The sequence below is a fragment of the Barbus barbus genome (genome assembly GCF_936440315.1).
Source record: "Barbus barbus genome assembly, chromosome: 11".
NCBI lineage: Eukaryota > Metazoa > Chordata > Actinopteri > Cypriniformes > Cyprinidae > Barbus > Barbus barbus.
Genome location: NC_136739.1, coordinates 29,685,246 through 29,701,966, shown reverse-complemented (window position 1 = coordinate 29,701,966; position 16,721 = coordinate 29,685,246). Strand labels below are relative to the sequence as shown.

Sequence of the window (16,721 nt, the reverse complement as noted above, 5' to 3'; positions counted from 1 at the left end):
AGGAGTAGTTCACCCAACATTCAAAATTTGCTGAAAATGTATTCACCCTCAGGTCATCCAAGATGCAAACGAGTTTGTTTATTCATCTGAACAGGTTTGGAGAAATTAACATTACATCGTTTGCTCACCAATGAATGGGTGCCATCAGAATGAGTGTCCAAACAGCATAAAAACATAAAGACATCACAATAATCCACACCACTCCAGTCCATCAGTTAACATCTGGTGAAGTGAAAAGCTGCATGTTTATAAGAAACAAATCCGTTTTAACCGTCATCTCTGGCCAAAATACGAGTCCGTAATCTATAATAACATTTCCTCCAATGGAAAATCCATTTCCTGTTGTCGTCTTGCATCAAAATGTAACCCAAATATTTGTTTAGAACTGTTCTGGCTAGTAAACAATGCTTGATCTGTGCATTTTTCTCTCCTGATTCAAACAAGATGACTTTTTTAATGTTCTGAAAGCAATATTATGGATAAAGGACTTGCATTATAGCCAGAAGTAACCGTTTAAAGGTAAAAAATGTCCTAATGAAGTATTTCATTAGGTTTTCACTTCACAAGACATTAACTGATGTACTGGGGTCATTTGGATTACTTGTGGATTATTGTGATGTTTCAGATGTTTGGACTCTCATTCTGACGGCACCCATTCACTGCAGAGGATCCATTGGTGAGCAAGTGATGCAATGATCAATTTATACAAATCTGATGAAGAAATAAACTCATCAACTTCTTGGTTGGCCTGAGGGTGAGTGAATTTTTTTACATTTTGGTTGAACTATTCCTTTATTCTGCCGATTTAGATGGTATCATGTGCAAACATTTCCACTGCACTGGATCTTTTCAAGCGTTATTCAGGTCCAACCTTTTCACACAGCCAAACAAAGACCCAACCGAAATCCATTTCATAATCGAGCCAAATATTCAGATCATCCTGAGTCAATCTCAGCTTCAGACAGGTTTGATAAGAGAATAAGAGAACGTTTGCATAAGGCTTTACCGATCAGCCTCTAGTTCAGCAATCAGTTCATTGATTCACTTGCGTGTATTTATGTCAAGAACTATTTGCAGAGTTAATTAAAGTCATTTTAAATAATTTAGCAAGCATACACAAACAAGTCCATCCCTCGCTTTCCTGCCCATTATCCTGATCCATTCTGATGAGCCGAACACCTGCTCTCGCTGCTGACCTCACTGTGCAAATGGATGCGAGCCATTCGACTCTGTTCTCCTGCATCTGTTTACAGCGGCTTCCTCTCTCTCTCTCTCTCTCTCTTTCTGTGATGCAGTTCAAACTCAGCTGTCTGTGCAGCTTGATTAGATGTCAATTTTTGGCACAGAATCAATGTTGTTTAGAAGTTTCAATGCTGAAAATTGAAAAAGCCTCTTCACACGTTTAATTTTCGCTGTCATTCCAAACTGAGGCTGTTGAGGATAATTGGTTGAAAGACAGAAAGATTTCAATGTAATGATTAGTTTTGAACACGCCGGTGAACTGTACAACCTGTAGACCTTTTTTTCTGTGCTGATTCTGTGGGAAAAACCTGAGTTCTGCTAGATTTAAAAGGTAAATGTGTTGAACAGAGTACTACACACTTACTGGTAACTAAAAGCATCATTAAAACAGATAAATATTTAGCCCTTTATGAACCACATTATGTTAAAACAAAATCAATTCAATGTGATAGTGTGAAAAGCCCATTTTGCTTTGTGATACAGAATACTGAATAGGGATGCACCGATACCACTTTTTCCAGTACTCGCCCGATACCGATACCTATACCTACATTTTTGGTACTTGCCGATACCGAGTACCGATACCGATACTTTTATTGTATTTGTACATTTTTTAAATATTGGGTAAAGAAAACAAATGAGTATGTAAAATGTTAGTTGATTAACTTCATTTATCAAATAGATACTGTCAAACCAAAATTTATTCAGACACCTTCAACATTTCTCACATTTTATTCGCTATAGTTTAGAAAATGCTAATAAAATATTACAAGAACTCCAAGTTAAACTGTGTCAGAACAAATTTAGCTTGATAATACCTTTCTATCAATCAATCAAAATTATTCAGACAGCTGTTGGTATGACAATATTTACACAGCTATCAATACTTTGTCGGGCTATCCTTAGCCTTAATGACAGCCTTTAGTCTCCTGGGCATGCTGTCAACCAGGTTCATGAAAGCCTGAATTAAATTTTTTTTTCCATTATTTGGTCTGAATAATTTTTGGTCTCACTTTTGCATCAATTTTACTGATAGTCCACTGTATGAAGAATTTTTGGGTATAATTTGTCACAGTTTACTTTATTTTGCTATCCTCAGTTACTTAAATTAACTATAGTGTCCTGCACCCACTAGTAAAAAAAAAATAAAAAAATTATATCTGTCTCTGAATAATTTTTGGTTTGACTGTATATAGCTCAGTGCTGTAACCACGCTCTTTGCTGTAATTATGCAGGGAACCACTCGTTATAAATCAATCATTTTCAGATATAGAATTTTTTTTTTTCATCTGAAACATGCTGCGATTTAGATTTCAAAGCCATATAATTGCAGAAACACGCATGAAGCAAGGAAAACACGCACAGCGCGCGCACTTATGTGTACCGGAGCAGATGACAGGGACAAGTACAAAACAGCCTAGCGCATTTCCCACAGGCTGATAGTTTCACTTGTGTTTCACTCGTGTTCAATGCTTAAGGTTAAAAATAAATGATGTTTAAAGTGAATGAATGCCCCTATATGTTGTCATATATTTACGATTTAGTTTTAATTCAAATGATGCGTGCTGAACGAACATCAATAAAGATCACACCACAGAAGTGCGCGCGCGCGCTCTCTCTATCGCTCTCTCTCCCTACTGTTAAGTAACTTGTGCATTGTTTTACTTACTCGTTTTTGACATTTCCGACCGAAGTACAAACTTTCCAGTGATATCTGTGAGAAAGGGATATTCACTCGACAAGCTCGCGCATCTGCGCCGCCGCGCGCTGGATCCACTCAGCGTGTTTTGCTTATCAGCTTGCTCACATCAGCTATACAGGCATTAATACTGAATGTTTAACATTATATTCATTGCATGTACATTTTTAGACATCCTTAATCTCTAATAACTACATTATGCTGTCTGTTTTTCTGTTGTTGGTGTTTCTTTGTCTGAATATGGCACTGATCACATGCGTGGTATCGGCGTTTAGTATCGGGGCATTTTAACGAATACGAGTACGAGTACATGAGCTCAGTATCGACCCGATACCCGATACCAGTATCGGTATCGGTGCATCCATAATACTGAATGCTAAAAACTGTAGGGTTGAACTTTTTTGGGAAATGAGTGGATCAAATGCGGGAAGTCGTGGCCTAATGGTTAGAAAGTCGGACTCGTAATCCAAAGGTTGTGGGTTCGAGTCTCGGGCCGTCAGGGATTGTAGGTGGGGGGAGTGAATGTCCAGCGCTCTCTCCACCCTCAATACCACGACTGTGGTGCCCTTGAGCAAGGCACCGAACCCCCAACTGCTCCCCGGGCGCCGCAGCATAAATGGCTGCCCACTGCTCCGGGTGTGTGTTCACGGTGTGTGTGTGTTCACTGCTGTGTGTGTTCACGTTGGATGGGTTAAATGCAGAGCACGAATTCCGAGTATGGGTCACCATACTTGGCAGTATGTCACTTCACTTCAAATACCAAACTGTAAAAAGTGATGCTGACTTAACTAAAAAAAAAATTGAGGAAACTTAAAAAAGTGAACTTGACAATTCACTTAACTTATACTTTTTTATTAATAATTACTTAATAATTTTAAGGCAACGGGTTTCCTAAATTTTTTTAAGTTAAGTCAACTTATCACTTTTTACAGTGAAGAAGCTTATTTATGAAATATTGTGTGTCATCAAGCAGCACGCAGACTCAACCTGTCTCGAATCTGGTCTGTGGACTTCTGTTTACTCACCACCAGAGGTCACTCCTCCATCACATTGACTTTTGCACTACATTACTGTTGCACTTCACCCACGAACTACAATTCCCATCATCCATAGCACTGACGACACACAGCTGTCACCAATCTCACATTGCTCTGATCGCACAGCTGATTGCACTGATTACACACACTTTATAAGCCTTGAACTTCCTCTCTGTCTTTGCCGAGTATTGTTCTGCGTATAACACTCTCCTAGTGCTAGCTGCCTTACCGAGCCTTCTGTGTCTGAGTCTGATTCTGCGTGTAACACTCTCCTAGTGTTACCTGTCTTACCGAGCCATTCTGTGTTTTCTAAGTCTAAGTTTAGTTTGTTTATAGTCTCATTTCCTGTTTCCCACCCTTGTATCGTGGATTTACCCTTGTCTCGCCGTTTCGGACTCTGTGTATACCTCGTTTACATTATTGCTCAGGTTATCGGACTACCCCTCTTCTCAAGCCCTCTGGATATTGTTCGCCGATCGAGGACCCACGCATGCCCTTGGATTACTCGTGTCTTACCCGTGCCATACCCGTTTGCTGGTGTTTTGACCCTGCCTGTTATTTTTCTGTTTATTAATAAAAGTTTGCAAATGGATCCGCACGTCTCATCTCGTTCACCCCGTTACACAACCAAAGTAAAACAAGCAAAGTTTCACAAAAGTAGAATATTTCATTGTGTTTGAGGCAAATATCTGCACTTCTTGAATGCCGAATTTGGGTGCTGTAGCTAACTGCTGTAATAACCTTAAAAAAAAAAACAGTTTCAACTTAAAATAATTTGTTACCCTGCTGACTTGAATAAACTAAAACTTTTAACTAAAATATTCCAGTTGTCCCTTAAATTAACATTGAGCAACTTAAAATTTCAAGTTGACTAATTAAAAATTTTAAGTCAGCGGGGTAACAAATTATTTTAGGTTGAAACAACTTTTTGAAACAATTTTTTTTTTTTTTTTTACAGTGACCCAGACTGAATAAATAACTATCTGGCTACCCCTGTGGCCATCATTGGAAATGAAAAACTGCATAAAAATGCATTTAAGGATTACTAAGAAAATGTATGATTTGGTCACAATAAGAAAGGGTCAATTTTGATCTCATGTCTGTGTTATATATGACTATTGAGTATTTGATTCAGTTGATTGGTCACTGGAAATCACATTTTCTTTAATATTCATAAGGTTCATCAACAATAAAAACATGTCTGGACTGAGAACATTATATCTGTTGCATTTCTACATGAAAACAAAAAGCATCAATACTTACATATCAATGAATAATGATATGAACAGTCTGAAGAGAATCTTGCTGAGCAAATAACAGCTGGTTTACTGGCACAGACATTGAAGGATTACATTATCAGTACTGAGGTTTGTCACCAGCAGAGGATCATGATTTGTTTAGCTTTGGTTAGCAATCTTGTATTTGTAGATGTCATAACTACAGCATTCTGCAGGCAAAAACAAAAACATCTTTCTCGATTGACAGTATTAGTCTCGATTTGTATTTTGTAAGGCAAGAAGACACTAAAGTCTGCATGGAATGAAAATGACACTTTCTATTTTCTGACTGCATGTTATACTGTAGCTCTTATTGTGAACGAATCATTGGGCATATGTTTCATAAACAAAGAAAAATCACCTTTTTGATCTTCAAACCCAACTCTTTTGGTTTAAACCTTAATCCTGCAAGCTCAGGTTCATCTACACTTCTCAATATCCAATCAACAACCATATTAAAGGGCACCTATTATGCAAAATCCACTTTTACATGGTGTTTGGACATAAATGTGTGTTGGCAGTGTGTGAACACAACCACCCTACAATGATAAAAATCCACCCACTGCTAATTTTTTAATCCCCTTTAAACCAAGATAGTCTCACTTCGCCTGCCGTTTTGATTCTCACGCAGTGTAACGTCACATTTCAGAGGGGCCGGGCCACGGGGGTTGATTGACAGCCCTGCATTGCTATAGTTTCCGCCCTCAGCAGTTACGTGTCCTTCATTTTTTCTGCGTTCGAGCAGCTGTAACGTTAACAATGTCTCGCAAGCAATCCTGATTCTCTGTGTTTGGATGTAAGACTGAACATAAGAGTCTTCAATTCCTCCCAACATCTGAGCTGCTGAGGATGCAGTGGATTAATGCGCCTCAAAATCTGCCTAAATACATGTTTCACTCCAGACTCCTTTGTGAATGTCATGTCATTTTAGTGCTTAGTGTTTTAACCGTATTTGTGCATGTACACTAAGTATTTTTAACTGATCAGCGCCATATTTGTGAAATCAGTTTATATAATCGCGCTGTTTCGTCCCACATGTTGCTTCTACCGGCTGTTTATTGCTGTAGATATGCAATGCAGAGAGACGTATAGGCGACGCCCTCTTCTGGAGACGGGGCGGGAATATGCAGCTCATTTGCATTTAAAGCTATACACTCCAAAACAGCTCTTTTTTAGACACACTCCAAAAATTACACTTTCCAGCTGTTATAATAAATTATCTGTGGGATATTTTGGGCACATTCTGGGGACACCAAAATTACATTTTGTAATAAGGGGCATAATAGGTGCCCTTTAAAAGACAAAAATAAGTATTCAAGAGTTACAATTTAACTGAACTTTTAACCATAATGTCTTCAGAATAATTAATTTGTGAAAATGGGCTGAGAATCGGACATACATATAGTTGTAATCTGGCTCAGACGAAGATGGGAATCATGTCTTGTGGCAGTTTTTCTGCTGATAAAAGGAAAATACAAGTCTTCTTCAGCTTGTCGAAAGCAAAAATGCTACAAAATACATCATATTTTGTGGAAAACAGACCCTATTTTTGGAATCAGCACCCCAGAATTAATAAGAAACAAGTATTAGATTTCATTCAGCAAATATGATGCAGAGATATGATTAGAAATATGATTTCACTCTAATGTATGTCACAACATGGAAGAAAAGATCTGTCGCTACTTCTGTTTCATTGTGACTTTGAAGTGCTTTTCATGCATTAACACTGACACAGATTCAGATCTGCCTCCATTCTGTTATCGAATGCTCACTTTATACGATCCAATCAATAACCGACGAATAAACTCAAGTCCTGGCCTATGTTTTTCCTGGGTGGATAAGCTGCTTCACAATACAAGTTGGTTGAAATTTCTATTTTATGCCAACTTTAAATAAGTAAGACACCACCATGCTCTCCCATTGGTTTTGTCAAATACTTGCTTTAGCTTTTCTGGCCTTAAACGTGATCTGAGAACAGATTGTGGTCTGTCTTTTGCATGGAATGCAAATTCAGGCAGAAGAATACAAACACGAGGTCAGGGTTAAAGGACCTCTTCCCACCAGGGTGATTGACAAAATGCATTAACACGATGCACTTCAACATGAGGCAAGAGACGGAGGGAAAGAGATTGTTTACAAAGAGACACACTCTTCTTCCAGCAGCAAATACACCCACACACACACACAACTATCTGGCCACTTTATACAGACGACATGCTGCTCTTTCCAGATGAAAGTAGCACGAAGAGGGACTGAAAAAAGAGAAACGGCAACGAGCTCACTCACCTTAACCTCAGGACCATGTTCACCGCTCCCGGAGCGCTCGAGGGTTTCTCCAACGGTTGAACCTGAACACAAACACACAACATGATGGTAAGTTGCTTGCTTTTACCGAAGTGTTGAGGTTAACAGGTTTTTACACGGCACGCACTGCTGCTTACACGCAGGTCTCGAGGAAATCAGGGTTTAACTGGAAATGTGAAGCGAAATTACTCTAGTCAGCCCACATTATGACTGAACCAAGGCAAAAAATATTACAGAAGCTAACAGTGTCAAACTCTAAAAGTACATAGAAAACACATTTTTGGTAAAACAGACAATTTTTAATTAGGAATCCACATATTACTGGTACCATACCATACCGTATTTTATCAATCAATATTACAAATCTTTTAATTTATTTTAATATAACAGCTAATAATGCATATCTATATTGGCCAATATTGAATATTAAGGAAATATATATTTTACATGAAAACTTAAAACCTAAAAACATAAATGCCTTGGCAGCTAACTGAAATTTAAGATGAAGTACTAAAATTACTAAAACTGAAATAATAAAATCTGAATAGAGATATTAGATTTAATTTAATAGAGTAACAAAATGATAGATAATGGAGAATATATATAAAAAAATTAAACAATAGAGGAAAAAATATTACTAAAAATTTCACTAAAATTAAAATGAAAACTGAAAATACAAACAAATATTTATATTATTAAATACAATAACTAATAGCAATAAATAGTAAGAAAAAAAACTTAAGCAAATCTTAAAATTAATATCAAATTTTAATACAGTATATTATAATGTGATGGTAAAATTTACTTAAAGATTTAAAATGATTTATTTCTAAAAATTTCTTTCACTCAGATAAAATAGCATTTAAATTATTATTTAAATTTGTATTTGCTATTATACATACCAAAAGTTAAATATAGGTGCATTCATATTTGAATAAACTGAGCTATTTATTTCATTTACTGATGCTTAAATTCTGATGTTAATCAACATTTCTCTCACTTTGCTCAACATTTTTACCCCAATGCATTAGGGTTACAGTATATTATTGTTAACTAAAATTAAACAAAAACTTAAGTTAAAGCACTAGAATTACTAACTGTAAATAAATAAAACTAAAACTAAACTAAAAATAAATTAACAGTAATATTAATAAACCTAAAGAGTAATGTTTAAAACAACAAAAACTGATACAAATTTGAAAAACTCAAATTAAATTAAAGCTGATTAAAAATATTAAAATATAACAGTATAAAATATTAAAATATAATAGTATACAAATACTACTATTAAAATAACACTGCAAAACATCATGGAATTGCCTTCTTCACAAAGGATAAATGCAACTAAAAGAAGCTACCACTTCAAACAGTCTTTGTGTCCGAAGCACAGCTCTGATGCTCTAAAATGCTCCCTACGCAGGATTCTGCTGCAGCAGGCATTCACTCTCACTCTTTATTTGAAATATTAAGTTGAATAGGCTCCCTCAAGGCCAGTCGGCCCCCAGGGTCGTGTCCAGACCGCCCAAAGACCAGCCGCCTCACAGCACAGAGCATCAGGGCCACCGAATCAAGACAAATCACAGCAACACTGTCAGCGCCCGCCGGGCCTCACCTGGGGATGCTGAATGGACAGGTCCTCTAGCGGGAGACTGTTAGCGTTCACTTCACCCTGCAGAGGAAAAATGGAGGGCTTAAGAGCAAAGGAAGGTACAGAAAGTCTCTCCAGCCCTCACTGTTTCTTTTCATTCCCTCCAAGGACGCTTCTTCAGCGGCTGGGGAAATGGGTTTTCTACAAGCTCAAAGGCTGAGCTAAAAGTCTTGGCATTTGGTAATCCAGTGGGAGAAAATATGAGTGGAACACGGCTTTGTGCACACAGACAGTAGGAAATAAGATCTGTATTTGCGCTGCTTAATTGCTATTTGTCCAATACTATTGAATAGGCCACACTTGTTAATTATTTAATACGCAGTTTATTCGGCAAACAGCGCAATCCCTCGATACTCTCAATTAAATGATCAAATGATACTTCAGTCGTTAATTAAATCTATTCACAGCCAAACATAGTCAGTCAAGCCCCCTGTGTCTGAGATATGGATGTTTATTAAACTACACTACAGGGGAACATGCAACATCAAACTATACACAAACATACATACATTAAACATAGATGCCAACGCAAGGAAGTCATGGAGAGAGAGAGAGAGAGGCTGCATTTATTTGATCAAAAATACAGTGAAAAGCATATTATTGTGAAAGAACAGAATTAATTTGAAACAGAAATGATTTGTAGTATTATAAATGCCTTTAATGTCACTTTTGATCAATTTAATACATCTTTGCTGAATACAAATCTTTTTTTTTTTTTTAAATCATACTGACACATTACTATGCATTTGCTAGGGTGCTTTGGTTACCTGGGCATTGACTGCTAGGATTTTTTGGCCGTTGCCATGCCTATTACTAGAATGTTTTGGGTGGTTACCAGGGTATTGCTATGCATTTTACTAGTAGGGTGTTTTAGTGATTACCAGGGCATTACCGTGTGTTTTACTATGGTGTTTTGGATGGTTACCAGGGCGTTGCCATGCATTTTACTAGAATGTTATGGGTGGTTACCAGGGTGTTACTATGCGATTGCTAAGGTGTTTTGGATGGTCACCAGGGCGTTGCTATGCATTTTACTAGAATGTTTTGGGTGGTTACCAGGTTTTTGCTATGCGTTTTACTAGTAGGGTGTTTTGGATGGTTACCAGGGCGTTGCCATGCATTTTACTAGAATGTTATGGGTGGTTACCAGGGTGTTACTATGCAATTGCTAAGGTGTTTTGGATGGTCACCAGGGCGTTGCTATGCATTTTACTAGAATGTTTTGGGTGGTTACCAGGTTTTTGCTATGCGTTTTACTAGTAGGGTGTTTTGGTGGTTACCAGGGCATTGCTGTGTGCTTTACTAGAATGTTTTGGATGGTTACCAGGGAGTTGTGATGCATTTTACTAGGGTGTTTTGGGTGGTTACCAGGTTATTGCTATGCATTTTACTAGTAGGGTGTTTTGGTGGTTACCAGGTTATTGCTATGCGTTTTACTAGTAGGGTGTTTTGGTGGTTACCAGGTTATTGCTATGCGTTTTACTAGTAGGGTGTTTTGGTGGTTACCAGGGCATTGCTGTGTGCTTTACTAGAATGTTTTGGATGGTTACCAGGGAGTTGCGATGCATTTTACTAGGGTGTTTTGGGTGGTTACCAGGGCGTTGCTATGCATTTTATTAGAGTGTTTTGGATGGTCACCAGGGTGTTGCCATGCGTTTTACTAGAGTGTTTTGGGTGGTTACCAGGACGTTGCTATGCATTTACAAGGGTGTTTTGGATGGTTTGTTGTCTACCCTGAACCAAAGAGTCCATACAAGTTTTTATGATATTGTCTATAAATATTGTCCAGGTCCCTCCTTCAACATACGTCTTTTTTTGTCCGTTTAATTTTTCTAAAAAAAATAATAGTGCAAATTATATATCAGAAAGATTTTATAAAGGCTGCAACCACTAAAACAATAACTAAATATCTATTTGTCTCTTGATCTACATTAACCAACAGCCTGTACAGCCGAAAAGTAAGTTGTTTCAGAAACAGAGCAAGTTTTCATGAAAGACAAACATTACTGTACTTGCACAGATAAATCATTCACATTAAGCCGGTAACGTGCATTACGTAAAGCAAAGAGGGTCAGTTTTGATTTCATGTTGACACACTCAAAGCAGCGATGCATTACCCCACACAATAATTAAAATACAAACATTCTGAAAGGTAAAAGAGAGAATGACTGTAACTTACATGCTGGTCTTCGTCTTTGACCCTGCGTGACTGCAAAAGCAATAACGAGACAGGATTCAATTATGTTCTCGTTCGCACACAAAGTACGACAGACAGATGTAGCTATTTGTGTGGGAGTGCAATCAGCACTTGCTCATTTGCATTCCATAATAAACAATAAACACAAGAACAAAGTCTCCAGCTTCATTAGCAGCCGCTGATTTACGGACGCTTCGCTTCGGGGGCTCTGATTGTTCCTTCCTGTCGGAGACGTTTTAGCATTATATATATTCCACATTCCTGAAAGAAAAAGGCGCCTCAGCTTTGATCAAATGGTTTGCGTCACCTGTATGGTACAGGCAGAGTGTTTATGATAAAATATTAAGAGAGCTTGACGTGTACTGCTCGGCTTTACATCAGAGAAAGTGCAGATGTTCAAATCTCATATGTGGGTTAAATGCAAATACATACCGAAAGCTTCATTTTTACAGTAAGGTCCAAAAGTCTGAGACCACTAGTGAAAATGTACATTTTGCATTTTTTCAACTGAATTCATCACATCTTCTGAAAACAAATTCAACATTTTTTGTGTGAGAAAGAGACCATAACTTAATGTTATCAATAATCTACTGTTAACCACTGCTACTGGATCATTCAGCGAGTCATGACTGAATCAAATCATTCAGATAAACTGATTCATTTAAAAGACCACACTCGAATGATCTATTAATGAATCAGTTCAAAGTCAGTATGTTTATTACACAATATAAATATATAACTGTGTATATATGATTAAAAAAAAACTTTTAAATAAGTTCAAGTTCAGTCTGTCTGTCACACTAAAATATTGAATGACTTCAGAAGGTATGGAATATAAAGTAAATAATATATATAAATATTTTAAATAAATAAATTTCTCTCCTTCTCTGTCTGCCTATATATATATATATATATATAGAGGAGGAGAGAAATTTTTTTATTTAGAAATACTTCATATATACATATATACACATATATATATATATATATATATATATATATATATATATATATATATATTACATATATTGTAATGTATTCAAATATTTTTACATATATTGTTTTATAAATAAATATTGTAATGTATGAATCAGTTTAAGTTCAGGCTGTTCTTCACACAAAATATTGTATGACTTCAGAAGATGTGGAATGTTAAATAATAAATAAATATTTATAAATAAACAACATATATTTAATATTATACATATTTATTTGTTTATTTACATAAACATTTTTTATAAATAAATGTTTATAAATTTTATCATAGCACTTGCATATAATTGTTCTTTTGTTGATTTTGATTGCTTCCATTGTCCTCATTTTGGATAAAAGCATCTGCTAAATGACTAAATGTAAATGTAAAAGAAATTTTCATTTTTGAATGAACTATCCCTTTAAGAATGATGATTCACATCCTACAAGGCCACACTTACCCTTCCATGATTGACAGCAGCCTTCCACTCCTCACTTCTCGCGTCCATTTCGTCATCACTCCACTCCCAGTCTCCATCCTCGGTCTTGTGCAGGTGACCACTCGACCCTGGAACCCTTCTGACCTGCGGGAGTGAACGGGACATGCCGTCAAACTCACAGTAGTGTGCACACAGCAGTGACTCCACACTTTTCCAGCAGACTTGGTGCTGAAAGTACTTTCTCATTCGTTTTAAAATATATTTAGAGTTTTGGAACCAAACTAATTATAAATTACATATATATAAGCTGAAATCATGCAGACTTGTTTCTACGGAAACACATCACTGTTTACCAACTTCAGAGTTCATGCCAGGTCCAACTTGGTATGTTTACAAATGATTGTTAAAAATCAATTTCTCTATGGAGGAAATGAATGGCATTTGTACTTTCAGAAGTCTACTGTTGTGCTCTACAGCGTCACGCTTCGGTTTCAGCAGGGGTCGAGTGTGTCAGATATAGACTGTGCTGAACTTACAGGGCTTATTTCTCTGGGTCAGTGAAGTGAGCTTTAATTCATCTCCCGGCCCTAGCTTCAACAAAAAGGCCAGCTTTTATTTGAGGCCTGCTCAGTGTCTGAAATATTCCACTATCTGCTCTTTTCAGCAGGACACATCTTTCAAAACATGCTAAAGTTTAATCTGGCCAACAAGATCTCAATGCGCATTGAAGTACAGCAAATCAGGGGATCAGCTCAACTCCTGAAACCATGCAATTCTGCTCAACAACATCCCTAAATTCCTGTCATTTAGACGAGCCTTTTCTCAGTCTGACAGCCAAACTCTAATCTGATCGGCTGGCTTTACACAATTTCCGAGAATAAGGGCACACTGGTTTTACTATCCATCCAACAGCAAATCAATTTACGTTTACAATGTACCAGGATGAGAAAATGAACACTGGTCACTTGCCAAAGTTTGTTAGTGACTTTAAAACTTTGAAAGATGCTTGTTGGTAGCATATAAATTAGAGAGCAATTTGTTTGTTTTTTGTTATTGTGTCAGAATGGTATATCCTTAAAAATAAATTCTTTAAAAAATATATTTATATTTTAAATAATAATGTTTCTTATGACAATTTTATGACAAAAAAAAAACTAAAATAATTTTTTTTATGGCAATGCTTGGGGGGGGGTGTGAAAAATAACTATTACAAACATAATTTAAGAATTAAAATCTAAATTTATATACATATATTAGACAGAGCAATTTATGTCAGTGAAATAATTGGTATTTATTACTTTTGGTATGCAAACATTTTTATGCTAATTTGTGGGGGTTGTGGTTTTTTTGTTATTTTTATGTTATAGTGTCAGAATAGCATATCCTTAAAAATAAAATTCTTTAAAAAAAAATATATTTAAAATAATGTTTCTTAAGACAATTTTCAAAATAATGTAAATGTGATAGATTTGATACATTACTTATATTTATACTGTTTATAATATTTATTAAATATTATTTATATTCACAATATACACATTTTAATGGAATATTTTGCTAAAAATACTAATATAATATTAACGTTTATCGCAATGTTCAAAGTAATGAAAATTTGATACATTTGTATTTTTATTACAAACATACCTATATTTTAATAATAAAAATGTAATTTTTTTTTACTAAAAGATACTGAAAATAATAATGATTCTCATGACAATTTTTTAAGTAATAGTCGACCCATCAACAAAATTTTTTATAAAGTAATAGAAAATAAAATCATGTATATCAGTCTCTTCTAGTCCAAATGTGAGGTTCAAAAGTCTGGTACTAGTCTATTAAGACTTATAGTTCCATCCATTTAATCCCAGAACCGGGGATAACTCTCAAAAAGGCACAGAAGACCTTAAATCCTCTGGATGTCTGCGAAATATGAGGCACTAGACTGTGGAGATCAGACGGCGTCCAATCAATGACACTTTCTGAAGTTTGCTCTCTTCTGAGAGGCTACTGACAAAATCATATTGGCCTGATCGAGAAATTCAGTCGATCCGCAACATATAGATCCAGCCGCCCCGTCCTGACACACAGACACACTGTCTTCCAGGAGATTTACTCAGCTTCCAGTTCAAGACGAGAGGTGAAACACGGCACACAGACACACACACACACACACGTCTAGAGACGAGAAGCACTAAGCGTTCTGCGAGTGAGATAACATGTACCCGTTTCCCAGCATCCTCTGTGTGCTGCTTCCTCTGCTCGGGATCCTTCAAAATAACACACAGACAAAACAAAGCAACAAATAAGCATCAGCACATGATGACAAACTGCACCTGCGGGCTGTGTGCTTATGAATAACACGAGTGGGTCAGCGGCACAGAGCGCTCAAACACACACTCGCTGTCATTTACGGACATTATGTAAGCTCAAACAGCCAGCAGTAAATTGCTCTCTTAGAAAATGTAATGCGCAATCGAGTGTTTTGAACGGGGTCATTTTTATAAATTCAACTATTATTTTCTCTTGTGGACTAACATCTTTTATGTGAAATATCTTATTCAGGTCAGTACTAAATAAACAATAACATGCATTTTGTATGATCCCTCTTATTTTGGTAAAATAATTTACATTTTGCAGATTTTGAAAGGTGTATGTAAGGTTTTGACTTCAACTGTCACAATATGTGTGTGTGTGTGTGTGTGTGTATAAACATTACAACTTAACTTTACAAATCATAGCATAGCAACGCTTAAAGAGCAAAAAAAAGGAAAACAAAATGAAGTATCCAAATATATTCATACTGCACTCTTTTTATTTCATTTCATCTCTATTTCTGCTCTACTGTACATAATTCATATGCTTTGGCGATACAGTAAAGGTTTATAGTCGTGTCACTAAAGCCTTGTTCACTGAAATGAGAAGAGAAATAAAGAGTTTTATAGCTATATATTCTGATTTACATCTTTAATTCAGTACTAGGTATAACTCAGCAATCAACAACAAGAGATTATTAAAATAATTGAAAATAATGTGCTCCAGCATGAGAGTCAACACATGAGTCCACTACAGAGACACTGCAGAAACAAAGCAGCAAGCTGCTCTGCCCCCTACTGGACACAAACCACAAACACTCACCTTCACCTGACACACAACAATTACACAAATATAAAATATAGCATTTTATTAAAGGAATAGGTGAAGACATACATAAGATAAGACCTCATCTCTGGTCAAAACAACACAATCTTGACCTTCATCTATCACAGGCTCCAAGAAGGTCAAGTTATATGAGATGGCAGAAGATGAAATTTGTATAAAATAATTAAGATGTTCATGCATAAAATTCTAATCTATCTATCTGTCTGTCTGTCTATCTATCTATCAGGGTCTTATTTTGCCCAGGTAATTTTAAAGTACATCAAACTGAATAAAAAATCATATAGAGAATTAACTGAATTTCTTCTATGACGTACAACTGATATTAAAATTTAACAAATAATTTATGATATATGGTATTTATGATATATATTTGTGGGGCGGAAATTAAAATATATTTAGGTTGCCTCTCTGGAGACTGAAATAAAGAAAAATAAGTCTTATTAAAAGGCTAAAATTTTTAGGGGGAAAAATTAAATCAATCTTTTACGATTTACAATTTAAAATAGATATTTTTAATTATTTCCTCATGTTTTTATTAGTATATATTATTAATAAAATATGTTTTAAAATAAATATTATACATTAACATTTCATTATTCCTTTGTTTTATTACTAACAAAATTAGTGCAAGCGTGGTCTAATCAACAGAGGAAGCTCATTTAATTTTTTCAGGTCAAACATTTTTTAAAAACAAAAATTTTAAAAAATGCTTAAAAACTATTATACTTGTAAAAAATGTTTTAGAC

The 16,721-nt window shown here is 35.8% G+C and overlaps 1 protein-coding gene across 3 annotated transcripts in view; it reads right to left on the bottom strand.

Annotated features, from left to right (window-relative positions):
• The window catches only part of LOC306876646 (STE20/SPS1-related proline-alanine-rich protein kinase-like), a 63,627-nt gene that overhangs the window by 24,834 nt on the left and 22,072 nt on the right, over positions 1-16,721 (bottom strand). For all 3 annotated transcript variants that reach the window (XM_079427980.1, XM_079427979.1, XM_079427981.1), the window contains 4 exons: positions 12,838-12,960; positions 11,387-11,416; positions 9,172-9,228; positions 7,542-7,603 (listed from right to left, as the gene is read on the bottom strand). In XM_079427980.1, coding sequence (XP_079284106.1) covers positions 7,542-7,603; positions 9,172-9,228; positions 11,387-11,416; positions 12,838-12,960 — 272 coding nt within the window. The remainder of the gene's footprint in view (positions 1-7,541; positions 7,604-9,171; positions 9,229-11,386; positions 11,417-12,837; positions 12,961-16,721) is intronic.